The sequence below is a fragment of the Phyllopteryx taeniolatus genome, chromosome 2 (genome assembly GCF_024500385.1).
Source record: "Phyllopteryx taeniolatus isolate TA_2022b chromosome 2, UOR_Ptae_1.2, whole genome shotgun sequence".
Classification (NCBI taxonomy): domain Eukaryota; kingdom Metazoa; phylum Chordata; class Actinopteri; order Syngnathiformes; family Syngnathidae; genus Phyllopteryx; species Phyllopteryx taeniolatus.
In genome coordinates, this window is record NC_084503.1 from 2,377,085 (window position 1) to 2,404,466 (window position 27,382).

The 27,382-nt window shown below is 41.7% G+C and overlaps 1 protein-coding gene across 5 annotated transcripts in view; it reads left to right on the plus strand.

Annotated features, from left to right (window-relative positions):
• The window catches only part of pde8a (phosphodiesterase 8A), a 67,792-nt gene that overhangs the window by 31,826 nt on the left and 8,584 nt on the right, over positions 1–27,382 (plus strand). For all 5 annotated transcript variants that reach the window (XM_061752183.1, XM_061752175.1, XM_061752145.1 and 2 more), the window contains 15 exons: positions 5,513–5,569; positions 13,552–13,742; positions 16,114–16,170; positions 17,192–17,246; positions 17,530–17,618; positions 18,071–18,149; positions 18,227–18,367; positions 19,699–19,787; positions 20,952–21,003; positions 21,088–21,130; positions 22,528–22,605; positions 22,801–22,871; positions 24,112–24,276; positions 26,979–27,027; positions 27,170–27,305. In XM_061752183.1, the coding sequence (XP_061608167.1) occupies positions 5,543–5,569; positions 13,552–13,742; positions 16,114–16,170; positions 17,192–17,246; positions 17,530–17,618; positions 18,071–18,149; positions 18,227–18,367; positions 19,699–19,787; positions 20,952–21,003; positions 21,088–21,130; positions 22,528–22,605; positions 22,801–22,871; positions 24,112–24,276; positions 26,979–27,027; positions 27,170–27,305 (1,322 nt within the window). In that variant the 5' untranslated portion in view covers positions 5,513–5,542. The remainder of the gene's footprint in view (positions 1–5,512; positions 5,570–13,551; positions 13,743–16,113; positions 16,171–17,191; positions 17,247–17,529; positions 17,619–18,070; positions 18,150–18,226; positions 18,368–19,698; positions 19,788–20,951; positions 21,004–21,087; positions 21,131–22,527; positions 22,606–22,800; positions 22,872–24,111; positions 24,277–26,978; positions 27,028–27,169; positions 27,306–27,382) is intronic.

The window sequence follows — 27,382 nt, forward strand, 5'->3', positions numbered from 1 at the left end:
GTCGTTATAAATAAAGTGTAGCCTACACTTTCATCCCAATATGACACGGGTACGTATGACTGCATATATGAACAGTTGTGCCCATAAATTTACATACCCTGGCATAATTTGGAAAATATTGTTTTTTTTAAATATGACTGATGATTGAACAACAACCATCATTCATTTCTTTATGGTTATGTTTTGTTTAACGATCATGTTTTTCTGGAATGCTTGACCGTTTAATTTGAATCCCATTCAAATAAAATTACAAGTTTCGCCTGGTCCATCTTTTTTTTCAATAATTGTACCCGTCTTACAAATTCTACCTGGGTAATCAAACATATGAGCACAACTGTGTGTTTTCTCATTTACTAAATATAAGTAGGGCTGTGAATTTCAAAATAAGAGCAAATCAATTTAAAAAAAAAAAGGTTTAAAAAAATGAAAACTAACAAAATACAGATAATACTTCATGTTTTGATCATATAGGTAGAAGCAAAATCATGCATTGTAAAAATGCATTATACATCGGCAGAAGGGTTTTCCAGAATTTTGGTCAACTTTGGGGGTGCGTATTATACATGGGTGCGCATCATACCCAAGAAATTATGGCAATTATTTTTAAATATAGTTAATTTTGTCATTGCTGAATTTTTTGGGAGAAGGCTGGAACGGATGAATGGCATTTCCATTCATTTCAATGGGAAAAGATTTGAGATACAAGTATTTTGAGTTATGAGCGTGGTGACGGAACGCTCGTACCGCAAGGCACCACTATAATTGAAAGTAAAAATTCATTTTTACTTTTTTTCTTTTGAGTCCAGCAGTTGAGGGCAGCAGTGGAATCAGTATAATTCTACATACAGTACATCTTTTCTTCCCCACACAACTTATTTCTACTTCAGTACAGAGTGCGAGTACTTTTGCCTCCTCTGGTTTGCAGTTAGTGTACAAAGCGTTTTCCCGACTTCTCGCACTGGAGCTGTTTGAGCAGCTGTCACGTGCTCCGTGTTAGTCGTACAGTGTCGCATGGCACTCGCCATGTTTGGACTGCCTGCCCGCTGGCCTACATACTCACTCGCTCACTTCCTGTGCCTTGTTTGTCTCTGCTTGAGTGCCAGTATGATGTTTATGGGATGCAAATGTTTGGCTGATTCATTGCACAGTGCGCGCTACACACAGCATTTGTGTGCACTGCATTTGTGGACTGTGTGTGTGTGTGTGTGTCGGGTAGGATTTGTGGGGGGGGGGGGGGGGGGGGGGCACACAGCAGCTGCAGTTGGAATGGTCATGTCAGTGTCTGTTAGAGAGGGACGTCTCTTTGGATGGAGGAGCACTTGCACTCTGCTAAACCTCAGCGAGCTCAAGGCCCCGTGGCCAAACTCCTTACGTCAAGGCTTTAACCTCAGCTAATTCCCTAACAATCGGCATCGAAGGGAAAAAAAAAAAAGAAGGGATTTTGAGAAAGAGAGACAGCGCAAGCAAGAGGGTTTGTCTTCCATCAGGGACATTTACCCAGCGGTCGCATGTGCAGGAGAGAATGTTCTGTTTCACATCTCCAGGAAAAATGAATGGCTGGTTGGAATCTTTAGTCATAGTTCATAAAGCTGACGGCCGAGTTATTTGTTCTGACACACATGGTCAACGTCATCGAAATCAAATGTGACAGGGGAAAGTACAGCCTCTGTTTCGACTTCTATGCATGCAATGAACAAGCGTGAAAGTGGTCTTGGCTGCATGCGGGATTTGGACTGTTGAAAGGTGTTGGGAAATAATTGGAAGCTGTAGCAATTTATTGGATTGAAATATCTCATTTTACAGCTTTGTAGTTAATAGAGTGCATCTATGTATTCCAAATCCACATTTTGTTAGTGTTATACTAAAATGTAATAAATAAAACATTTTCCTTCGACGTCTATGCAAAACACCCCATATTGCCATGTTTTGTTGTTGTTGTTTTTTTTTTAGGGGGGGGAATTCATTAAGGATTAAAAAACTCAGAAATCACCTTCTACATAAGTAAAAGTACTAAGGTATTTGTAGCATTTTTAACAGTTGGTGCATTGATGAATCAAAATAACTTAAAGAAAGGTGTATCACAACTGTGAGTTGGCAACCTGATTTAAATCTTTATTATTGTATTCTAGCTATTCTATCGGTTGTAAAGATAACAATGCTGACTTTGAATTGGCCCACACAGAGAGGTATCTTATTATTGTACTGTATTGTTATACTGTATGTTTATTATTGAGATTATAGTTTGCTGCAGTGTAGAACTGTGCTTCATCATATTGAGATGGTTTTGTCCTGCTTGTGGTTAAATAGGTCCCCAAAATATTTGTTATTTGTCAATAAGATGCAGTATAGTTAACCCTGCTTATTCCTGGTTCGACATTCCAACATTGACTGATTTATTTATTCATTTATTTATTTATGTTTTCTTTTGGGGTGCTTAAAGTGTTATGACATAACATGGAGGCTAGTTTTTTTTAATTTAATTCTCATATATGGCATTTTTTATTGTTAGCATTATCCTAGCACACATTCGTCAAAGTTATGTGGTGTTTTGGGAAATACACTGTGTAATTTTTTAGGAAGTGTTAAATCAGATTAATTGTTGTTTCAATGTCAAGAACTATCCAAGCAAGATATAATGAACTCCAATGGTGGGCAGTAACCAAGTCAAAATACCTTTACTGATTTTTCAGGCACTGTATCTGTGCTTTACTTGAGTATCCATTTTTCCGATGACTTTCAATATTTCTCCCTACATTTGTAAACAGATACCCTAATTTCTCGTGTATAATGTGCATTTTCTTTCCTCCAAAAATTGTCAAAAGTCAATAGTGTGCATTATACATGGGTATAGAGGCAAATGGAAAAGAACTTGCACATATTATAAATTTATGCCGCCATCTAGTGATTATGAAAAAGCTGTACACTTTCATTCCAAAATGCCACCGCCACCTAGAGGTTATGAGAAAGGTGTGCACTTTCATTCTAATATGCCACTGCCACCTAGTGGTCATAAAAAGATGTACCCTACACTTTCATTCCAATATTACAGGGTACACATGACTGCATATATGTGCAGTTGTGCTTATAAGTTTACATACCCTTGCAGAATTTATGAAATATTATTATTTTATTTTTTTCAAATATGACTAATGACTGAACAACAACCATCATTAATTTCTTTACGGTTATGTTTTGTTTAATGATAATGCTTTTAATTTGAATCCCATTAAAACAAAATTAAATGTGTTTCGCCTGGTCCTTCATGTTTTCTTTAAAGAATTGTACCCATCTTACAGATTCTGCCTGGTTGATCAAACATATGAGCACAACTATGTGTTTTCTCATTTACTAAAAAAAAGTAGGGCTGTGAATTTCAAGATAAGAGCAAGGAAATAAAAAAAGTATCACGTGTTTAAATAAAGTGCTTAACTTCAGAATAATTCAGAATAAAAAACTCACAAAATACAGACAATACTTCGTTTTGATCATATGAGTACAAACAAAATCGTGCATTGTAAAAATGCATTGTACATAGGTAGAAGGCTTTTCCAGAATTTTGAGGTCAACTTTGGGGGTGCGTATTATACACAAGAAATTACAGTACCTGTAATTTCTATTATTGTCAAAATAGGCTTGTTACCTTTTTCAAACCTAAAAAAGAGGTAAATGGAGAGAAGTAAAGACAACCGCGGTTGCGATCTTCTATTGACTGATTGAGATCTTGATGTTGTGGGCATGGTTCATGGAGAATGCGTTTCCTTGTGCCAGATGAAAAAGAGATGCAATTGACAAAGATATATCTACAAACATGTCCTTCTTAGCCACATTAAATTTGAATACTATTTTGCCTTGGTTTAGTGACATTTAATGTCCAGGAAGCATTCAATGAAATTGGCTTAATTGCTTTCACTACTTCCATTGTTTCAACGTCAGAAACCTCCCAAGCACGAATTCTAAGCTATGAATTGTTATCAGTCAACACTTTCAAATGGGCAATGTTTACAATTCAAAATAAGGGAGAAGCTTTCCTTCATGATCGTGGTGACCCAATTTTGACGAAACAACAAGAGAAAGTATACACACACACACACATACTCAGACACACACACACACACTGTTTCTGTTCATGAGTTAATTGGTCATGCGGCCAGTGTCCTCATGACTGTGAGAGATCAGATGATCACAGGGCATTACTTTGATCACGCAGCGTCATACTATCGCAACTTCTTCGACGGCAACAAACGGCCCAGTGTCAGGATGACGTCAGTGGCGCTACTCCGAGCGCTAATCAGCTTTGTTCCCCCTTTGTTGTCACTGAGCACGCAGAAGGCTTACAGTTCAGCACGAAGTGATTTACGGCTGACGGACATGCTCAGAAATTCCTCTCTGGATTCTGCTCCACATGTGTAGATTGTTTACGGAGAAGAGGAATTCTAGTGGGATCGCTGTCCACAAGGGGCTTGGTTGCTATGGTTACTAACCCCTGAGCTGGGTTCCATTTAGCAGACAGGAAGTGAAATGTGTTGCAGACAGAAACAGGCTTAAGTGTATTGGATGAAATCCTATGAATGTAAAGTTTTCATCTGACGATTAAAAAAAATATGAAATCTATACATCTAGCGACGTATCAACTGACATTTTATTGTTCCACAGTTTTAATTTATGAGATGTTATCAGCTGCTCACTTTTGTTATATACTGTAATACAGAGGTGTCAAACTCATTTTTGTCACGGGCCACATCGTAGTTATGGTTTCCATTTTGAATGTAAATCCATAGAAATGTACGATCACCTCATACTATTACATATACACAACTAATTTATGGATACCTAGTTTTGAAATCAAAAGCCAGTAAAAAAATTGTCAACTATTATTCAATTTATTTTAAAAGAGGGATTGGTAAAGAAAATGCTTACAGTGTAGGCAATTAGAAATGTTGGTATTTTAACAAGAAACAAAGTTGACACACATGATTTGCTTTCACGGGTCCCATAAAATAATATGGTGGGCCGGATCTGGTCCCCGGACCTTAAGTTTGGCATCTGTGCTGTAACATATTAAATTTTGTCCAACATATTGTTTTTACAACAGGTAATGATGCTGTATTTTTGGTACTAAAGGAAGTACAGTAAACTCCCGCATTTTCACGGTTCGGCATTCGCACATTCACAAACTGAGGACAAAAGTTTTGCTTTGTTGGGCTTTGCAACTATCGCGCGGCATCTTGCTGCCAAGGAACTATGTTGAAGTGACCTGAGGAGCTTCATTGAAACAAAAGTTGGGCTTTGCCACCATCTTGTGGCATCTTAGTGCCAAGGAAGGAACTAAGTTGAAGCGAGTTGAGGAGCTTCATTGAGACACTGGCAATTGTTGATAATGACTGATCTGGTGTCATATGGTCATCTAGTGACATACTGTCCATACAATAAATGCCTTGTTGAACCTCAAAGTTGGACTGAATGTGACGAGAACGTTTTGTTTCTAACGATCCTGTTTTTCTTGTTCTTTCAGACCACATTAACAGACGTGCAATTTGGACCAATGAAGTTATTTAAAGACCCACTTCAGGTATTGTAAAAGCGTCCTAGACGTCTGAATGACACTTGCAGTACGTGATTGATTGTGTTTTACTTTACCTTTACTGAAGTGCCTCCATGAAACATTCATTCATTCAAGTTCCTAATATTTAGGAGCTTTTTATACAATTGCAATACTAAACTTGACATGAGTGTTATCTTTTGGGGACATTTTTCTTGGAAGGAACCCATTTCTTAAGTTAATTGAAGACTCTAAATTGTCCGTAGGTGTGAATGTGAGTCTGAATTGTTGTTTGTCTATACGTGCTGTGCGGTCGACTGGCGGTCAGTTCAGCTGGGGTAGGCTCCAGCTCACCCTTGACCCTATTGAGAATAAGTGGTACAGAAAATGGATGGATGGTATTCAAAGGTGCATTTTCCTTTTTTGTTTTAGTTAGAACTGTGCTTCTATTCAAAGAAAGTGTATGTGTGTGTGTGTGGGGGGGGGGGGGGGGGTGGCTGCTAATGGATGTATTGTGTGCGATGCAGCTTTCGGTTGTCAAGGCAACAAGGCCAAACATTTATGACCAAACGCGTACTATAATGAACAATGCATGTTATGGAAAAAGTATACAGAGAATCCATGGAACAGTTGGGGCTTCGATGCATTTTGTGATGTTCAACGCTCCCTTATACATTTTGCTCGCTGTGTGCTTCCGCCATGTCTTGCAGAATTCACTTTGTTTGTATTTCAAAGCAATCATTTTCAGACTGAATAACATAAAATACAAATAACTTTGAATGAATTTTTGTTCAACTTAAGAGACCAATGTTTGTTTTTTGTGTGTGTTGGGGGAGAATTTATAACCAAAGGAGCTTTGGGGCTTTAGTAGTTCCACTGTATTATGAGACAGACTACTTATTGATAGTCATTTTGATTGATTCTGTTCAGTCTACAATTTCCACAAAGGAAAAAACTACACAAACATTCCCAGCAGGTCTAAGCTCAAGACAAGAGGACACAATGGCATGCATTCAAAGTGATAAAATGAAACAATTCAGTGTAAATTGAAAAACTTGTTGAACACATTTAAAATGCAGAACTGATAGTGTAAAACTTTATTGCTTTATTTTACAATGACATCTGTTGGCTACCCAAATACAACACAGTAGCTACGTTACAGTGGCGTCTCTTAAATTGAATGCCCGTCAAATATGTCTCTAAAGTCGCACAAATCTGAAAAGTTTGAACCACCTCGTCTTTTCTTTTTCTTTTACTTTTTGTGGCTTTTTGGGTGCATTTATTTCAGAAGGTTCAGCCTCAAAACGGTTGTTAAGAGAATATGAATGTGAGAAGAGAAGAAGACTATACACCAAATGCCGGCTGATGTCTGTTGATGTCAATATTAACAGAGGTGAAGTATTACAGTACAGTACAGCAGTGCACCATCAACACTGTGTATAGTGGGGATGCTCACCTCGACTCGGGACGTTTTGAGCCGGTGGGGAGAATACTTCGAAGACCTCCTCAATGCCACTGAAACACCTTCCCATGAGGAAGCAGAGCTCCTCGGTGGCAATGCCCCGGGGGTGGATGAGATTCGCCCGTAGTTCCTAAAGGCTCTGGATGTTGTGGGGCTGTCCTGGTTGACACGCCTCTGCAACATCGCGTGGACATCGGGGACAGTGCCTTTGGATTGGCAGAATGGGTGGTGGTCCCCCTTTTTAAGAAGGGGGACCGGAGGGTTGTTCCAACTACACGGGGATCACACTCCTCAGCCTCCCTGGTAAGGTCTATTCAGGGGTGCTGGAGAGGAGGGTCCATCGGGAAGTCGAATCTCACATTCAGGAGGAGCAGTGTGGTTTTGGTCGTGGAACAGTGGACCAGCTCTACGCCCTTGGCAGGGTCCTCGAGGGTGCATGGGAGTTCGCCCAACCAGTCTACATGTGTTTTGTGGACTTGGAAAAGGCGTTCGACCGTGTCCCTCGAGGATCCCTGTGGGGGTGCTTTGGGAGTATGGGGTACCGAAACCCCTGATACGGCTGTTCGGTCCCCGTACGACCGGTGTCAGAGTTTGGTCCGCATTGCCGGCAGTAAGTCGGACTCTTTTCCGGTGAGGGTTGGACTCCGCCAAGGCTGCCGTTTGTCACCGATTCTGTTCATAACTTTTATGGACAGAATTTCCAGGCGCAGCCGAGGCGTAGATGGGGTCCGGTTTGGTGGCCTCAGTATTGCATCTCTGCTTTTTGCAGATGATGTGGTTCTGTTGGCTTCATCAGGCCGTGATCGCCAACTCTAAAAGGAGCAGTTCACAGCAGAGTGTGAAGCGGCTGGAATGAGAATCAGCACCTCCAAATCTGAGACCATGGTCCTCAGTCGGAAAAGGGCGGAGTGCCCGCTCCAGGTCGGGGATGAGATCCTTCCCCAAGTGGAGGAGTTCTAGTATCTTGGGGTCTTGTTCACAAGTGAGGGAAGAATGAAACGGGAGATCGACAGGCGCATCGTCTGCAGTGATGCAGACTTTGTATTTGTCCATTGAGGTAAAGAAGGAGCTAAGCCGCAAGGCGAAGCTCTCAATTTACCGGTTGATCTACGTTCCTACCCTCACCTATGAGAAAGAACAAGATCCTGGATACAAGCGGCCGAAATGAGTTTCCTCCGCAGGGTGTCCGGGCTCTCCCTTCGAGATAGGGTGAGCAGCTTGGTCATCCGGGAGGATCTCAGAGTAGAGTTGCTGCTCCTCCACATCGAGAGGAACAAGATGAGGTGACTGGGACATCTAATTCGGATGCCTCCGGGACCCCTCCCTGGTGAGGTGTTCCGGGCACGTCCCACCGGGACCCCGGGGACGACCCAGGACACGCTGGAGAGACTACATCCTTCGGCTGGCCTGGGAACGCCTCGGGATCCCCCTGGAAGAGCTGGATGAAGTGGCTGGGGAGAGGGAAGTCTGGGCGTCCCTGCTAAACCTACTGCCCCCGCGACCCGACCTCGGATAAGCGGTAGAAAATGGATGGATGGATGGTGAACTATGACAGTGAAACTTAAAACCTCGCTTGTACTGTTCATAACAGTTCCATAGTGGCAACGGTTTGTCCCTGGAACACCAGATTCTGTGAAATCCTATTTCGCGGTGCCTTGCCTTACGATTCTAATTTGTTCCACGACCAAGTTTATAATTTAATTTACTCAATATTCCCCATGAAATTGAATTGAAATGCCCTTAATCCGTTCCAGATCTGTTACCTGTTTTTAATCAAGAAAAATAGCACTGTATTGTAAAATATAAGTATAAAAACATAATAAAAGAGGATGCAAGGAAAGAAACCAGTTTTATGAGGTGCCATTAAGCCCAAAGTCTCACACGCATACACGCAGTTGTATTGGTATAATTTGTACCTTTAAGGGGCGTGGCCTAGTGAGTGACTTCAGCAGCTCTGACTCCTGCCCGGCTTTGCCATTCACCACGCGGTTAGTCTGTCAGGATCTTCTCCATGCTCCTTGTGAATGTTTTCATTTTGTCTTTGTGTGTTTGACGGTCCCGTTCGATAAAAGGCTGAAAGTGCTTCATATTGCTGCCCCTTTTTCTTTTTTCTTTTCCCTCCACTTTACTCGAGTGGCTGAAGCTCGCTCGTAACTAAAATTTTGGCTCGCAACACAAAGCAACAACGGAAAAAAAACGCTGAACTCGGGGCACTCGAAAGTTAAGGTACCACTGTATTTTACTTGGGAAAACCACAGAAATTTGAGGTTGGCCAACATCCTGGGACAGAGGTTTGGCTGCATGATTTAGTGCCATGTTGGGCCAGGATTATGGAGATTAAAGTCAAAATAAATCAAATCAGAATTTAACAGAAATCTAGGAATTTTATGACATTTGTGTTATAAGGCCAGTGTGACTCAATGGAAAGTAACGAATTACACGTCCTGTCATTTAAAATGGGAGTGCACAGAATAGCTTTGACTGTCTGATGCGCTCCAGTAGGAAAACGAGGGAGAGATAACCCCTTCCTGTTTTTGTCGATCCCAGCTGATCTCTACTCCTCCTCCTCCTCTTGTGGCGCACACGATTTGGCCTGGGCGTCGTGTTTTCAACATTTTCATCTTGTTCTTCTTCCCTCTCTTTATTTTACTGCATGTACATACATTTCCCTTTTGGTTTTATTCTTGCAGGCCTCCTGACTTTAGACATGAAATATATGTAAGTTTTCGTCGATTATGACTGCTCCAATGCCAGCACACATCAGGAGGGGGGGGGGGGGGGGGGGGGGGGGGGGCGGGCTTCTTATCCTAGCATACAGTATGTCACCCTGCTGCAGCTGGAATGTTGACTGTTTCTACAAACATCCCAATGTGGAATTCTGTTCTCCAAATCTGTGTGAATACTGCATGTCAGTAGTGATGTATTCACGAGCAAGACGCTTTGTGGTACATGTAATGAAAGTGTTAAAATTGCCAAATATGGTTTGCATTAGTAAGACTCCTCTCAGGTTTACAATGATCTTCTTGCCTTTTGGCTTTAAGCGTGTTTTGTTACTTCAGACCTGAACCAATTGTCCCAATGAATCAAACTTGTCTAAACATCCAACTTTGGGCAGACAAAAGCCGCTCTCTTTTTTTTCTCAATAAAGTCTGGTCTCTGTAGCCGAACTTGATTGAACGTGATGTAAAATTGCAGAACGAAACTTTTGGCTCTCTGCATTGGGTCTGCTCCCCGCTAAGAGCAGGAGGTGACGTGTGTTTGAGAGGGTGACTCATGAATCCACTTAGTGCAGCGCTGCTCTTGGAGGCGGGCCCAGATCGCTGGTCCAGTATTTCCGCAACGAAGAGGTTCTAAGGAAGTCTTCTGGCAGAAGCCAAGCGGGCTCTCAATGACGTGTTTGACGCCATAGGCGTCACTTTCGACTCCGGGGGAGGGCTGACAGACGGCCGTGAGCACCTTGAGTGATTGTATCATACATCATGGCAGCGCCTCGGCTTCGGTCAGGAATTTTCATTTCAGTGCATCGTTGTTGAAAGTGTTATACATTTCAGTACGCTACCACTTTTACTGCAATAGCAGCTTTTAATTATATGGCAGAGCCCTGCAAGATGACTCTTACCTACGAACCCTTTTTAAGGATTGTAGAAATAACACAAAGAAAAGGAACAGACTATTGTGAAAATGATATGAGTGGCATTTGCCAAGGGCAAATGCTACAGTAAAATTCACATCAATTTACAGTCAATTTTAATTGAAGTGAATTATCAGTTTTGTTTGCTTTGGTTTTGTTCTTTCGTTTTGATCAGTGATTTTGTGTACAACTAATGTGTGGTTCGTTTTGTGCACAAATAAAATACATATCTGCATATACCTGTTTTGAATTTGAAATAAACCACATTAGCTTTTTTTCTGCGCCAATTTAGTCAGGCCTCAAAATACACATTTATTCCTTCACTCGAATGGTTCTATTCCACAGGCTTTATTAAGGCAATTAAGGCACATCTCATCATAATCTGATCAAGAGATACTGAATATGATAAGAATGAAGATCAGTGAATAAAGGCTAAAAGTCAATGAATAAGTACAGACTTTGTCATGTTGTATTTGAAATGGTATTCACTTATTGATTCGAGGTTATACTTTCATAATATTGATGCTATTGATGCTATTGCTCATGGGCAACCATTTCCATCTCCATTTCTCTGTTCCTCTGTTCCCCGAACCAAATCTTTAAAGACTGAGGTTGTTGTTGATGCTTACAATGACAAATTTGAATAATAATAATACAAAATATATTTATATACTGTAAATATATTTATATACTGTATAGTTCCGTTTTTCATAAGTTTCCCCGTGTAGTCCAAGCCATCTCGATTCACACAGACCTGGAAAATCTACCGAAAATGATGTAATATAAATGCAAATCAAGTAATAGGAGAAGAAAAAGAAATGGTGCTCGTATGCATGGAATGAAACTAAACTAGCAATTGATTTAGATGGAAACTCTAACACTAATCACCAGACTTGTGCTTAAAGGTTCGCATTTGTAAGGATCCCCAACGCTGTGGTCATATATATCAGTTTTCATTTCAAAGGTGTTGCGTACATGCCACTGGAATCCCTGCTGCATTAATTGCAAATCATGTTCAACCTATATTTAATTGAATACACTACAAAGATATTTTATGTTCAAACTGATCAACTTTATTGCTTTTAGCAAATAATCATTAAGTTAGAATTTTATGGCTGCAACACGTTCCCAAAAAGCTGGGACAGGTGGCAAAAACGAGTGAGAAGGTTGAGGAATGCTCATCAAACACCTGTTTGGAACATCCCGCAGGTGAGCAGGCTCATTGGGAACAGGTGGGTGCCATGATTGGGTAGAAAAGGAGCTTCCCTGAATTGCTCAGTCATTCCCAAGCAAAGATGGGGTGAGGTTCACCTCTTTGTGAACAAGTGTGTGAGAAAATAGTCAAAACAGTTTAAGGACAATGTTCCTCAACTTACAATTGCAAGGAATTTAGGGATTTCATCATCTCCGGTCCATAATATCATCAAAAGGTTCAGAGAATCTGGAGAAATCACTGCATGTAAGCGGCAAGGCCGAAAACCAACATTGAATGCGGGTGACCTTTGATCCCGGAGGCGGCACTGCATCAAACACCGACATGAATGTGTAAAGGATATCACCGCATGAAAACCAATGTCAGTAAATACAGTTCGGCGCTACAGCCGTAAGTGCAACCTAAAACTCTACTATGCAAAGCAAAAGCCATTTATCAACAACACCCAGAAACGCCGCCGGCTTCTCTGGGCCCGAGTTCATCTAAGATGGACTGACGCAAAGTGGAAAAGTCTTCCGAGAGAAAGTTTCTCATTGTAACGAGAAAGTTTCTGGTTGCAATGAGAAACATCTACCTGTCTGTTTATCTGTGAGTGGTATCTTATTTACACACACACACACACACACACACACACACACACACACACACACACACACTAGAAAATATGGCTCAGCTATTCTATAGCCTATGCTGCTATATTCGTGTGGTGAAAGTTTACATTTATACTCACCTTATCCTCTTTTAGTTGGTCGATGACACTATCAGGTATATTCCTTGTTCTGCGGAAAGAGAGCAAGTCCTTTTCTGTTGCCATTCTCTCAGCTGACATTCGCTGGAAGCAAGTTGTAAATAAGCTACTGTACGGCTACCCGAACCCAGGAAGCTACCGCTAGCAGATGAATAAGCTAGCGCTCACAGAGTAGACGTTTCTCATTCAAACGAGAAAGTTTGTCATTCGGACGAGAAACTTTCTCGTTTGAATGTGAAACAAGTTTCTTTCTTTGTTTCCCCCCCCCCCCCATGTCCCTTTAGGGGCTCCGTAAATTGCTTTGATTCAACCTTTTCGGATTACCATGACCCGGGTGACTTAGAATCTACACAGACATAAAGGAAAAAAACAATTAAAATTTGCAAGCCAGTTTTTTGATTTTGTGACAGTAAGTTAAAAAATAACTTGGGCGGTTGTGCTATTAGGCTAACGAAATAAAAATGTTTGAGTGAGATAATCACAAATACAGCACATCATACTTTAATTACTACAGAATCAAACACGATGTTGATTTCCCCCCTCCCTCCTTCCCTCCACACACACACACACACACACACACACTTAGAACTTAATGCGTCATCAGTACTGTGCAAAGAAAATCATTATTTGCAGTATGTGTAATTCAAACTGAAAAACTCAAATTTACTCTTGACTGGATATGCATGTAAACAAACAAGTACTTGATGTTCTCTAGGTGTGAATGTGAGTGCAAATGGTTGTTTGAATGCGACCATTCCAGGGTGTCCCTCGCCTCTCGCCCTATGTCAGCTAACATGGGCTCCAGCTCACTCATGAGAAAAAGCTGAATAGTAAATTAATGGATGGACAGTTTATTATTAGCTAAAAGTATAGCGTCATGACATTGCATAAGGTCAGCGATATAAGTCATCAAATGAGTCACAAGGCTAGATGTGCTGAGTCATCTCTTCTGTTGCAGGTACTTTTAGTTTTTGCCAAAGAGGACAGTCAGAGTAATGGCTTCTGCTGGGCTTGTGAGAAGGCCAACTACAGGTGCACCATGGCACGGACGCCCGAGTCGGCCCTCGAATGCTTCGCCGAGAAGCTTCACGACCTCGTCATCATTGACCACAGACATTCCAGACACTTTGACGCTGAAGCACTATGCCGGTAGGACAGCTCACCTCATCGCTCATGCTCTTTTACTTCTCTACTACTCCTTACATTTAAGGTGCCAACCGCTCAGTTAGCAAATCTTTTTTACGTCGTGTCATCATATGCAGAGGTTAAAAAAAAAGGAGCGAGCCTATTTCAACAAATTAAGGAGTAGAAAGTGCACATATCTCTTTTTAAATGTCGAGGCTAAAGGTAAATGGTTGTCAGAAAAAAGTATGGATACCTACTTAAATTTGAACCGAAGTCGTTGTCGTGTTTTGTTTCTAAATGTGAAATACATGAGATAAATGTGAAAAGACTGAGAACAAATTACTGCTGAATTGTTGCGATATAGCTTAAAACTCTTTTTCACCATCTCAGTTGGCCGGATTTGTAGGGCGGGGCTAAAAACTGCCCGTGACGACAATGAATTGAGGCGTATACTTTTTATGTCATCAGGTCCTCCTTCTCTCTATAACTAACAAGCGCTGTCTACGGCTATTTGCCAGAATTGCAAGTTACCTAGTAATATTAGCTCGGCCTCTTTCTAGCACAACTACATCATACAATTAGCCATCAAGCTCTGCCTACAATCCCAAAAGTAAATCTTCCCTGTAGTGTTTGTCTTTGTTGTGGTGACCCACGCGAGCATGCTGACGGCGAGTTGGACGGCTCCACAGTGACGTGGCCTGCTACTAGCGGCTAGGCTAGTACGTATTAGCAGCTAGTGGGCTCGTGGACCGGGGGACCAGCGTCGGCTCTATCCAATACTCCACAGCCTTGCTCCAAGCGCCGCGCGTAGATCCACATAACAGAGAATCTTAAGGGAAAGTTAACTGTTTCTACGTTTGCTAGTGTACAAAAGACTCAAGTATTTGTATGTTTCAGGCAGGCGATGTTCGGCCAGCTAGGTTTGGCTCGTGTGTGCGCCAGTGGGTGAGTGAGGGGGAAAAAAAAGAGAGATAGCTGCACTGCGAGCGGTTGTGTTGTTAGTGTGATGCAGTTAGATTTACGACCTGTCAGTTAAGAGCGAGAGGTGTCTGCGTTCCCTTACCGAGTGCGCGACCATGAGAGAGACCACAACCACATAGAAACCGATGTAAACATAGACACATACAAGACACCGCAATCACTCCAAATTCCCTACAAAAACGGAAAGCTACTTGAACAAAGTTCATGTGGACAATATTGGCTGTTCTTGGAAAGTGTAGGAATGAAAGGACCTTTATTTGATAGATTTGGATCAAGTTGAATTGCATCCGCCTGCCTCCTTATTCCGCCACCTTGCCTTCACCCATCCTGGCCTCGAAGTAGCGCTCTGCCCGGCGCTCCAGCTTGCGTAAGATAGAAATTTGGACTGCCCCTATTATAGTCATTATTCACACACCCGCTATCGACATAGCCTCCAAAACGTTAATGGTCCTTCGAGCCGGATAGTGCATCGCAATCAAGCTCGACAAAATGGACGCTGCTCAGTTGGAAGCCTATGGCGCACGTCCACGACGCCACAGGCGACTCACCCTCCGTTACGAGGACTATGATACCGACCTGGATGGCCCCCGAGCTAACAAGTTGAGGAGCTCGCTCGAGCTCGGCGGGGTCGTCCAAAACATCAGCGCCTCGCTTGGAGTTGATGTGTGTGGATCTCCCCACATAACAGACAGAACCACAACGGCGCACGTTATTCTGCCAAGTAGCTGACTACTGACACTTGAGCACATCGCGTATGAGTGAACGTATTTCATTTACAGGTGAAGGGGCTGTGTACAGCGCCCTTTTTTTATTTTTTATTTTTTATTTTTTTTTATTCATTCAAATGTACAAGACATTTTGTTGGCCTCTTTGGTTCAGCTTTAAGTATAGTTACTTTGTGTTTGTACTTTGTTACCTCATTTGAGTACATTTGGTAGTGTTTCGAGGATCAACTGTCCAATGTTGGGATCTCCAGTTTTGAGCTCTTTTTTTTTAATCACGTTAACTGGTGGGGTAAAATAAATGAGAAATGAGCCGTGTCGGCCCATACCGCGTTTCTATCTTTAGTATCTGCCCAAACCAAAAGCACATTTACAAACATTCATTTGCCCTGCCCGGCGTGTATGTTAACTCCATTCATTTTGGCCGCTCCATATGTTCAGTGTACACGCTCGGGCTCAGACGGGGGGGAACTAAAGGCCCTTTATGACCACTGGCCGGGGAAAACCACAGGCGGATGAGTGGCCCTGTATACTGCATTCTTTCACAGGCCTCGGCCTGCTCGCAGAGCTCCGTCATTGGAGCTGCCCGGGAGAATTGGAGCGTGAAAAACTGAAAAATACATTGATTTGATGCCACAGGCTTTTCCGACAGTCGGCTGGCGGGCTAAAGGACTCTCTGTGTTTACCTTCAGGTCAATGAGAGCGGTCAGCTCTTCAGAAAACACTGTGATAGTCGCTGTTGTGAAGAGGTAAGTACAACTCACTGACCCCCTGCTCAATAGCTACATTTTCACCAAGTGCTGCAGTTCAGCTCTGCACGGAACAGCTTTGGAACTGTAAACCCTGGTTTTGCGTTTCCGCTGTGGAGGGTGTAGGTGGGATGACATTCATCAAAACAGTACTATATGTCCAACTCTCAATGAAAAAGCTGACAAAAATAATGTTAATAATAAGTCATTTGAAATTATTATCATATTTAATGGTTTATTATTGAATTTGTAATCATAATAATTATAACAAATACAAGTTGTCTACCCGGTATTTTCGCGGCTTTGTAGTTATGTGTAGGCATAATGAAGATGTGAGACGTAGTAGCATCCATTTTCGTGGACAGGTGACACTCAGCGGACGCGCCCATCGTGTTTAAGAGCGGCAAGAATAGCTTGATTATTCATCACCCTGAACTGGTCGCCAGCCAATCGCAGGGCACATACACACAAACAACCATCCGCAGTCACATTCACACCTACGGGCAATTTAGAGTATTCAATTAACCTGATGTGCTAACCAGTCGGCCACTGTGCCGCCATTACTTTTTTATATCATTCAAATTTGTCAGGGTTGTTAACAACACTTTTCTTCTCTGTGGTGTGTCGAATTTAGAAGATATAGTTATTTTTTACTTTACAGGGACATTAAAATGATTTCATGGCATGAAAGAAAACATTAATTTTACAAAATAGGTATATTTTAGGTAGGTATAGTCAAAGCATGAGTAAAAAATTTTGGGACAAACCGTGCACTGATTACAATACACAGCAAAATCTCATTTCTTCAGTGTTTGTCCCATGAACAGCTATAAAAAAAATTAAAAAAAAGTTACAGAATTGCGAGGAGTGAACTTACTTTTATTACTTTTGGTGTGGTGCTGTGCTGTGAATTTTTTTTCGAATGTAAAATATGTGCCTTGGCTTAATAATGGTTGGCGAAAAGTGGTTAATACTCATTTGTCAGGCTGAAGTTTATGTGCTGACGTGTTCTCTTTTTAAGGCCAGACAGGGAGGAAGCCTCTGTGATGCCTCTGATCAACGCTGGCTTTAATAGGGTGAGAGACACAATGTGTTTGTGTATGAGCTCTACCTATATTTGTATTACTCTTATGAAATCTTTTCATACCCCTTCTGTCAACACTATATATCAGGCAGGGATATGGATTGTAAATCTTTGTTTGCACGGGGGGAGACATCCATTGAGATTCCTATACCAGATCGTGGCTTTTGTGGTGTGGACTGCACTGCACAATTACAATACCATGAAGACCGTATCAAAATGTAACTTTTGTCACCTTTGACTGATCGTATTTTGTGCTGTTGACCTCTGACACTCAGAGATATGTGGAGAATGCCAACATGATGGCCTGCTATAATGAGCTACTGCAGCTGGAGCATGGAGAGGTGCTCGCACAGTTCAAACTGAGGTGAGTTGCGCAACTTTTTGTTTGTCTTTTAGTTAGATTATACAAAAGTACACCTTGCCGGGGGGAAAACTGACTTCCGAATATCGTATTGGGACATTACTTGCAAAAAAAACAAAAAAAACAAGGATATTCGCCTTTTGGGTCAAATTTCATGATTAAACCCAAAATGCACTTTAACCTTTACCGATGAACTTTATTTCACCTTCTCTAAACTTATGAAAACGCATTACATAACAAGGTGCTAAATGACAAAATTCACAACAGGACAGACAGAATTATACAAACATGTCCCGTTCAGATGAACAAAAAAAAAACCCGAATTGGATATGTAATTAAAAGGAGTGTTTAATACTTTTTTGTACAGTATATTAGATTTCCCGCTTAGATGCTAACAAGTCGTTTTGTTCACATGGTAACAATGAACTGTTGTGTTCTCTCACCACCTGTACAAGGGCTGGCAATGCTATTTTCACAGCTTTAGAACAAAGCCAAGAGGCCATAGAGATCACTTCTGAAGATCAAGTCATTCAGGTGGGTTTGTTGCAGTACTGTGATGCAACACTGGAATGCTTCCATTATCAAGCCTCACTCTCGGTTTTCCTTCACAGTATGTAAATCCTGCCTATGAGTCCGTTATGGGCTACCAACAAGGTGAGCTCATAGGGAAGGAAATAATAGAAGTGCCTAAAAGTGAGAAGAATAAGCCTGATCTCCTTGAAACGATAAACTCCTGCATCCGAAAAGGGAAGGTAAAGAGCATCCAGTTTGCATAGTGTATTTTACTTACTGTTAGGATTTCTGTACTATATATGGGTCGTTTCCGAATTAGAAGACAATTTAGGCGCCAACATTTTTGGAAAAAAACAGACTATTTGTTTTGTGTTTGTTTGTGTTTTCAAGGCAACCATTTAGTAAACCATCACATTCATATTTTAAGAGCTGTTTTATTTGTTATCATATACAAAATGTTCTGTATTTCAAATATATTGCTGAATAAATCCTCTGCAATTAAATAAAGAAGATACATTTTTTTTAAAATACTTATCAAATTTCAGTATTAGTCTAATTACAGTCACAGGGTTACAAACAAATCAATACTAATGAGACTTTTTGCTCAAAGGTGCATGCTAGCTGTGTGGACTGCTATGCTAACCATTTCTGCTGAGTCATATACAATAGCTCTTGCATTTATGTTGAGAAACATAACTGCGGCGCATCCTTAAATGACTATTTAAAACGTGTCTGTGATAAAACAAACAAACGAACAAAAAAACTAATACAATGAAGGTTTACTCCAAAAATCATACGCAAAAAGTTGATTTAAAACTTATATTCGATATGTCACTTGGTTATCCAGACAGATGGACAAAGGAAAGCCAGCTATTTGGTATTTTAAATAATAGTTAGGAATCACTTTCACAACAGCTATAGTTACATCACTCTAATTTACATGACAAGTGCACGTTTCTGTTTTTTGTGCATGGATTATTTGAAATCTCATGTCGGGGACAGGAAATGTCCACCAATCCTGGAATGAACACTTAAACGTAGTCTGATTGTTGATGTATTTTGAGAAATGTCATGGAACACACATCAGAGTGCCGAGTTATTCTGCACTACTGGTCACACATTTGCTGTGTTTCATGTAGCCAAGACCAGCAGCTGATGGCTGTGCTGTAATCTTACTACACAGAGAGCAAAGGTCAGTCTCAGAGCTGCGAACAGCAAGAAGGCTCTTTTTAAATTGCCACAACAGTCTGTAGGTGGGAAGGGAAGGGAAGGGAAGGGTAGGGTAGGGTAGGGTAGGGTAGGGTGGACAGGAAACAGGTGCTCTGGACTCCAGGTGCGCCCCTGATACTTTTAAAAGCCGCTTAGTGCTCTCTGTAATACTTTGAGCGACCCTTTGACCTCACCTGTATCACAGACATCACTGTCCTATATGCATTACCCACCTTGAGGAAAGAAATGATTCACAAGATCTATTTTACAATGCAATAATATATATATTTTTTTTTTCTGTATTTGCGGTTACTTCAGCATTATTTCAATGTTTGGCTGCTTGTGTCTTGATGTTTTCGAGGAGTGGCAGGGGATTTATTATGCCAAAAAGAAGAATGGAGACAGCATCCAGCAAAATGTGAAGATCACACCTGTAATTGGACAGGGAGGGTAAGTGACCGCATGCTAAATGTCGAATTGTCAGTGAATTACAGTGAATCCCAATTTGTCGCAAGGGATACGTTCCAGACCCACCCGCAGTGGGAAAAAAATCTGCAATACAGACTTTATAACGCAGCATAACACTAAAACACATTGGAACTTTAAAAAAAAAAAAAATTTAAGTATTCCTTCGTGCCTTTTCTCACTCTCTCGAACTGTTCTTCAAATGAGAGTCAAAGTGTGCGTGCTTCTGTTTATTTGCAACTTCCGATTGAAGTTGACTGTAAAACTGACAAATAATACAAAAGAGAATTAAACACTGTACACTTAAACACCATAATGTTCAATCGACGCATATATTTTCATCTGAGATTGCACTAGCTTAATGCTAACATATTGCAAAACGGGATAGTCAGACAGATTTTATCTGCAGTATACAGTGCCAATTGACGATAGACGTTATCTCAAGGCACGCTACACATTGAGCAGGTCAACAACCCCACTCCTCATATGTCAAAGAAAACCGACTGAACCCCACATGAGCAAGTACTTGGCAACGGAGTCAAGGGGAAAAAAAAAAACTCTCTTGAAAGGAAGAAACCTCGAACAGAACCCAGGCCCGGTTGGGTTTAACGTGGAGAGACAGCGTAGAGGGACAGACGGGTAGATAGAGAGAGAAAACGGGATAGAAGAAGGGTTAAGCAACCGGGCAGTGACGAGAGAACAATGGGCACAACAACACTAAAGGTCCTACCAATCATGACAGCAATAACGACGTCTCGGGTCCGGTTCCAATACCTCCGTCCCTGGCCTTGCCGCCGTCAATAACAAATAGGACAGTCGAATGAAAATTCCCATCATTCTTATTGTACCGATAATTATCAACCTTTGAGCACCTGCTGCTTTAAACACACACGGAGCAGCAACACATACAAATAGAGCATACAATAATACTTGGACTTATATTCTCTCTGCTCTGTGGGTCAAAATTAATATTAAAATGGTAAAATGTGATACAGTACTGAAGTGGCATCCTTGATCACTTAAAATGAAACGAAAACGATATCTTAAAAAGACGTAGCAGGGGGCGCAAACGATAAACTGGAGAACGCTGTATCGATTATGCTGCTTTGTCTATCTTATGCACTAACAATAAGCTTTTGCAATTCGCAGAAAAATAAGACACTACGTGTCAATCAACAGGCCTTTAAATGATAATAATAAGGTGAGATGCGATTGCAGTTTTCCAGTTCACGACTGACAGTACCTCATGCACCGTACCGTTTTCCTTTTCCATGTGTCCATACAGACTGATAAATCAAGTGAACGAGTGCAAGCCGAGTCGCAAACAGGTAAAACCTTTTGGAAATTCGCCCCGGTGCATGGAAAAGATGACTTCTCTGTTGACCTTTCCGTGATTTCGAAGTGCAGTCGTGACAGATTCTGCGAAACCATTCGAAAGACTGGACTTGCGCAGATTTGAGTGTCGGGGGTTCTCTCCGAGGGGCAATTATCAGCAATTAGCGAGGGATGTTCTTTCCATGACAACATCGGCAGAAGTGTTTGTCAGCAGGAAACACAACGTTGACTTCCATTGTTGGGGATTTAACATTGGGGGGAATCTTTTTACATTGAATTGAGCAGGGCCAACACAATGACAGAACATTTCATCATTCCGCAACCGCTTCGCGTAGGAGGGGTTATCCTTTCCTTTCATGTTGCATGTTAATCGCTATCAGGGAATTTATCAGATGATGTCATGGCTATAAAATAACAACTTCGAAGAGTTCACGCCTCGTTCATCACGCTGCATTCATATACAAAGTACACGCTCACCACTGACACCGTTAGGTTCACTTTTCACATGAAAAGAAGGTGTTGTCACGGACACGGATTTTGATGGGCCGGCATATAAGCAAATAATAAAAACGCGCTTTAAAGAAAACAAACTTTTCTTTTCATGGCTGGGCACCAGCTCCATGTTTGAGCGGCATTGCTCGTAGCAGTTGTAGGTGGCAAAAAAGTCAGCTGGCACCGATATTCTTTGCCAATAAATGGCATGACTGAAACGCTGTGATAGCCGACTCACAGCGACTCATTGATCAACTCGCTAAAATATCTTTTGTTCAGTCTCTCTACCTACTATGCTATAAGTGAAGTGCAATATGATTTATTTTTTTCCCCTTCTCGGGGTGCTGGACTTAATACGGCCTCTTAAGGGAACGTCCACATTTTAGAGTTGCTGCAGCCAGCATGAAGCTGCGCAAATGACGGACTTACGTGGACGAGAGAATCTGCGCAGCCAGAAAAGCGCGCAGCTTCGCCTTTTTCCTCCCACGCAGACGGCAGAATATGGCCCCTAGTAGCAGTTTAATCTATTATTCATTGTTTTTCTTCCCCCCCAACCCCACATTTTGGCTTCCTTTGATGTGCCCCTTTGCCTCTTTTATCTCGTGTGTTTTAACACCACTTATTTATTTGCACTGGATGGCGCAACATAATGTAACTCACACATTTTATTGGTGCTATATTTAGTTGAGTCCATAAATTGTCCCGCCATCTCTGATCGCTCAAATACCGCAACACCTTTGAAAGGCCACAAAGCAAATACATATACAGAACATACAATAAGCAAATGTGGAGATTTTGCTCATAGTTTGTTGGATGCCTTTGTGGCGTGGGGGTGATTTATAATGTTTTTTCGTGTGTGTGCGCGTGTTTAGTTAAGACGTTGTTCTCTTCTCCCCAGACATCCAATCCAGTAAGCACAAAGACCGGAGGAAAGGCTCTCTGGATGTGAGATCCACAACGTCTCGGGGGAGCGACGGTGGGAGTGATGGATGGAAACTAACACTCTTATGAAAGCTCCCCAGTTGTCTGTTTGTATCAAGTGTTAATTAGGCTCATGCAAACACTCGTTAGAAAATAAAAAAAAGTAAAAGGGGAGAAAAAAAAATCATAAACGTTAGTGATATGACTTTTTCTTTTTTTTTTTCTTTTTTTTTTTTTTTTTTTTTGGCAGGGAGCTCACAGCGAAGGCACTCCTCAATGGCCCGAATCCACTCCATGACGATAGAGGCTCCCATCACTAAGGTGGTGCCTCAGACTCAGTCATATGATCATTAGTGTGTGCAGATGCTTTGAATCTCATGACAACACTGCGATTATAAAAACCACCACCGCCGCCACGAGCCCTTTTTGTACATCACCAGAAATAGATCCAATTTTATAGAAGCCACGCAAACATGTCAAGAGGGTATGGTGATAAAATGCCGCATTTCACGCACAAGAAAGCATGCCGCGCCAGTCTGACCTGCTGTTTGTGGGCCTGAGGTTGTCGGAAGGATGTACTGCAACGACGGAAACACAAAGTCCCAGGGGAAGGGTCATATAACATACTACAATTTCTCTGCTGTATCGTTTGATTGTGTAGGCAGTCCCCCGTGGGCGTCATCCTCTCCAGAATAAACCACTGTTAGATGTTAGAAGGCCTAATGCTGTGTGCGTGTGTGTGTGTGTGTGTGTGTGTGTGTGCGTGTGCGTGTGCGTGCATGCACAGGCGGCCTTACGATAGCAAACCAATGTAATATTTGAATGCTTCAATTTAAAGCAGCCATCCATGAGGTCGTGATCGTCCGTTTCCATATAAACGCTAAGAAATTCCCACATCCTTTTTGTGCGCAATATCGTGTTTGATTAAAGCAAATTTAGCCGTTCATGTAAAGTGAAAACAAAAGGAGAGCAATTTGCCATTGCACTTTTATCTGTTTATTGAACAGAACAAACGATCGTACAAAAAAAAATAAATAAATGAAAACGGTCACAAGGAGGATGGAGAAAACGCTCACGCTGAACTAACCACATGATAACTGGCCAACCAGAGCTGGAGTCAGAGCTCCTGATATCACTCACTAGGCCACACCTCTTAAAGCAACATATCAACACACGAATACTACACTGTGTGTGACGTTCAGCCTTTACAACACCAGTTTATTCCTTTAAATTCTGAAATTCTCAATCTTAACTCTAAATTCTCATATGCTGTTTTACATTTCCATTTTACAATATAGTGCTATCGACCCTTTATTAAAAAAAAAAATAAAAAAATGGTGGTGGTTTTTTTTGTGTTTCAGTGGAGGAAATTAATTTGATACACTAATAAAATGAGTTACAAACTTTGCTACGTAACGAATTAAACTCCTAAGTCAACGTAACCACTGTATATTGTCAAACTGTCGAACGATGTACTGGATCATACAACCGTACCAGCCAATAGAGGATAAATACCCTGATGAGTGCACATCATAATTTTTGCACTTATTTTATCCTCCAGGTCATAAACATCATCAATGCAGCACAGGAGAGCAGTCCCATGCCTGTGGCAGAGGCCTTAGACCGGGTACTTGAGATCCTAAGGACCACGGAGCTCTACTCCCCACAACTGGGTACCAAGGATGAAGACCCCCATACCAATGACCTCGTTGGAGGACTGATGACGGTAAACAGACCTAACAAGACCGGAATTACAAATGACATCTTAGACAGAATTGATGTGACAGTATGCTGCAAGGAACACAACATACATTAACTTATCACAAAAAGCCTTTTGTCAAAAAATGCATGCCTGCTCGACAATCATTGGACTATCTTGTAACTTTTTACTCAACTGACCCAAGACCAACTCTGAGTTTGGGAAACACTGCTGTAAATACCCAAACAAGCCAGCAGCTGTATAAAAGCCAACTTTTGTTCATTGAACTTGTCACGAGGGTGTGGGAATTGCATGGAATTGCCCATCTTGTGTCACACCGCGTTTAAAGCCAGTGGCCACGGTGCGCTGAAATGACCCAGCGCGAGGACATGCAAGATCGAAAGGAGTTTTGTCATGGGTGGGATGGCATGACTCCATCTTGTGACTTGCTCCATGTCTCAAAGTTTGGTGCCTGGGCTCCCGCTAGCGGTTTGTGGGGGGAGAAAAATCACTGGGCAAGAACACTTCAGTTGTATTGAACCTTTTGCGTGTAATCTTTAAAAACTGTTTTTCGTTATTTATTTCGGTACTTTTTACTTTTATGCGCGATACATCTTAAATGAACCAGTTTTTTATTTGTATTTATTTCATTTGTATTCTCTGTCACTGGTTAGAGCGTCTGCCTCACAGTTCTGAGGACCGGGGTTCAATCCCCGGCCCCGCCTGTGTGGAGTTTGCATGTTCTCCCCGTGCCTGCGTGGCTTTTCTCCGGGCACTCCGGTTTCCTCCCACATCCCTAAAACATGTGTGCGGGGTTAATTGAAGACTCTAAATTGCCCGTAGGTGTGACCCTTGTGAGGATAAAGCGGCTCCGAAAATGGATGGACGGGTGGATGTTTATGTCTAAGGTGATATTTGCAAAGCTAAGCCTTTTTTTTTTGAGAGGGTACTTGGTGCAAAAAGTTTGAGAAATCACTGCCTAGATCATTCAGAAGCTCAAAAATTGTATTGCTGAATAGGCGATATGTCTTGATCATTTCTGTTTCTGGCATTTCCAAAATGGCTACGTTCCCTGTCACCTCTGTTTTTGCCTCTGCCTCCACCAGTCATTGACACCTGCCCTTCCGACGCGATATTTAAGACTCCAAATCCGCCATCGCAATTTGTTTCAACTGTGATAAATCATAATTGCATGTACAAGACTAATCTATTCCTCCCAGCATTTTGCGTGTTTTGCAAACCAACCTTCAGTATATCAGGCCTATGGTGTTTCTTTATAATTTATTGCATCGCCAACTCCAACGTTTCATACATTTTTGCAATTTTTCATGGCAAAAGTTTTAACAACATTGTCATCTGTACGATGGGGGTGGAAAGAAGAAAAACAAAAACCTTTACTGTTGAGGCAGAGAGAGAGAGTCATCTAAGTGACATTACCAGGCAGCGATGGTGAAGTTCAGAAGTAGGCCAAGTGCCAAGTTGGCAGTCTTGGCAACGACCACACAGGAAGTGTGAGATTGTCCTTTGTGCTCCTGGAGGCTGCAGAGAAAAGCCCGCCCTCTCTTCCACTCACCAAATCCCCCCCCCCCCTCCTTTCTCTCTGTCCCTGCACAGTAACGCTCACATGTACCTCTCGTCTCCTGCTCGTGCAGGCTCGGAAACATCCTGTTCTCCTTTGGATCAGATGAATAAGCATGACTTTACTCCGAAATGTACAATGTGGATTCCTAAAACGAGGGGAGGGGTTACGCATACACATGACCCGCCCTGTAAAAAGATGTTCAGTGAAAAGGGATGACGAAAAAAAGTTATCAATTCATGATCACGTTTCATATGATGATTTTGTTTTGCGGTCATAGTAGAATAGAGGGCGCCCGTGTTATTTTTGCTTTGTTGACGTGAGACTGAGCTCAAAAGACCCGGTGAACATTGCGAGAGGAGTTGTCATCTTTCTGAAGAGAAAGTCTTAAAATAGCTCGTGTGTACAGAGGCAGTGCCACCATGAGAGGTCAAAGATGAGCTAGTCTCCTCTTCCTTTTTCACTTGTCAAGTAAACATTTCACTCGGCAACACACGCCCATGTACACTTAATATATACATATACTGTGTGCCTTTTTATAACAAGGCCTTTTTGTATATTCCAGACAACGCAGGCTTTGAGCGGATAGTTTTTTTTTTGCCTTTCATGCATGTAGTTAGTTAGTTATGTGTACATACAAAGAAAGATGCTGGCTGAAATAGCATCCATTCTTCCAGGTCGCGGCAGAGGTATTTGATTGACAGCTGAGCGGGTCAAAGCGGACAAAGATTTTTCATGATTTTGAAGCCTCTTTTTGCGTACGGGTGCTTGTTACTTGGGTAATCGTTCAAATTTGACAGGGCTCTTCACAACACTGTTCTCCAATTCATATGTTGGAATGATCTGAAAATCACAGTTCTGGGACTTGCCACTCGCAAAGATGTGTTCTAGTATTCTTAAAAAAATATCTGGAAAGTCTACGCCTTGGTTCCTCCCTTTCTACTTGATATAAAGTTACAAAATGCTTTCAATGTTTCAACTTCCCTTTTCCATGAATAAAGCTTGTTGTCGCAGAAGTGCTAGTGATTATGTAATCTGTTTAATTTTTGTAGCCATCGGGTCGGGAAATTTAAAAAAATTCCAGTTATACTGTGTAAAGTGAAAGAACGTACATGTTGGCTTACTAAATCTCCTTTTTCATCGTTTGCAGGACGGTTTGCGCAGATTGTCGGGAAATGAATACATCCTTTCCACAAAACGTGAGTTGTAATGTGTTTGTTGTGAAACAATCAAATGCGGTTTAGAGGTGAGGTCATTATTTGTTTCAAATACGTTTTCCTGTGTAAGATACAAGAGCAGTACAAGACACATTTTTTTTTGTGTCTCTTCCTTTTCATTCAGAGCCCCACCACATCCCCAGTCACCTGGCCACTCCTCTTTCCCTAAACGACATCCCCCCTCGGGTAGCTCAGACCATGGAGAGTGAGGACTCTTGGGACTTTGACATTTTCAACTTAGAAGCTGCAACCCTGAAACGGTGAGGCAACCATTTGTAATTATGCTGTTGTGTCTAATACAGAGCAAGGGTCAAATATCGCCATGCTGTATATCCCC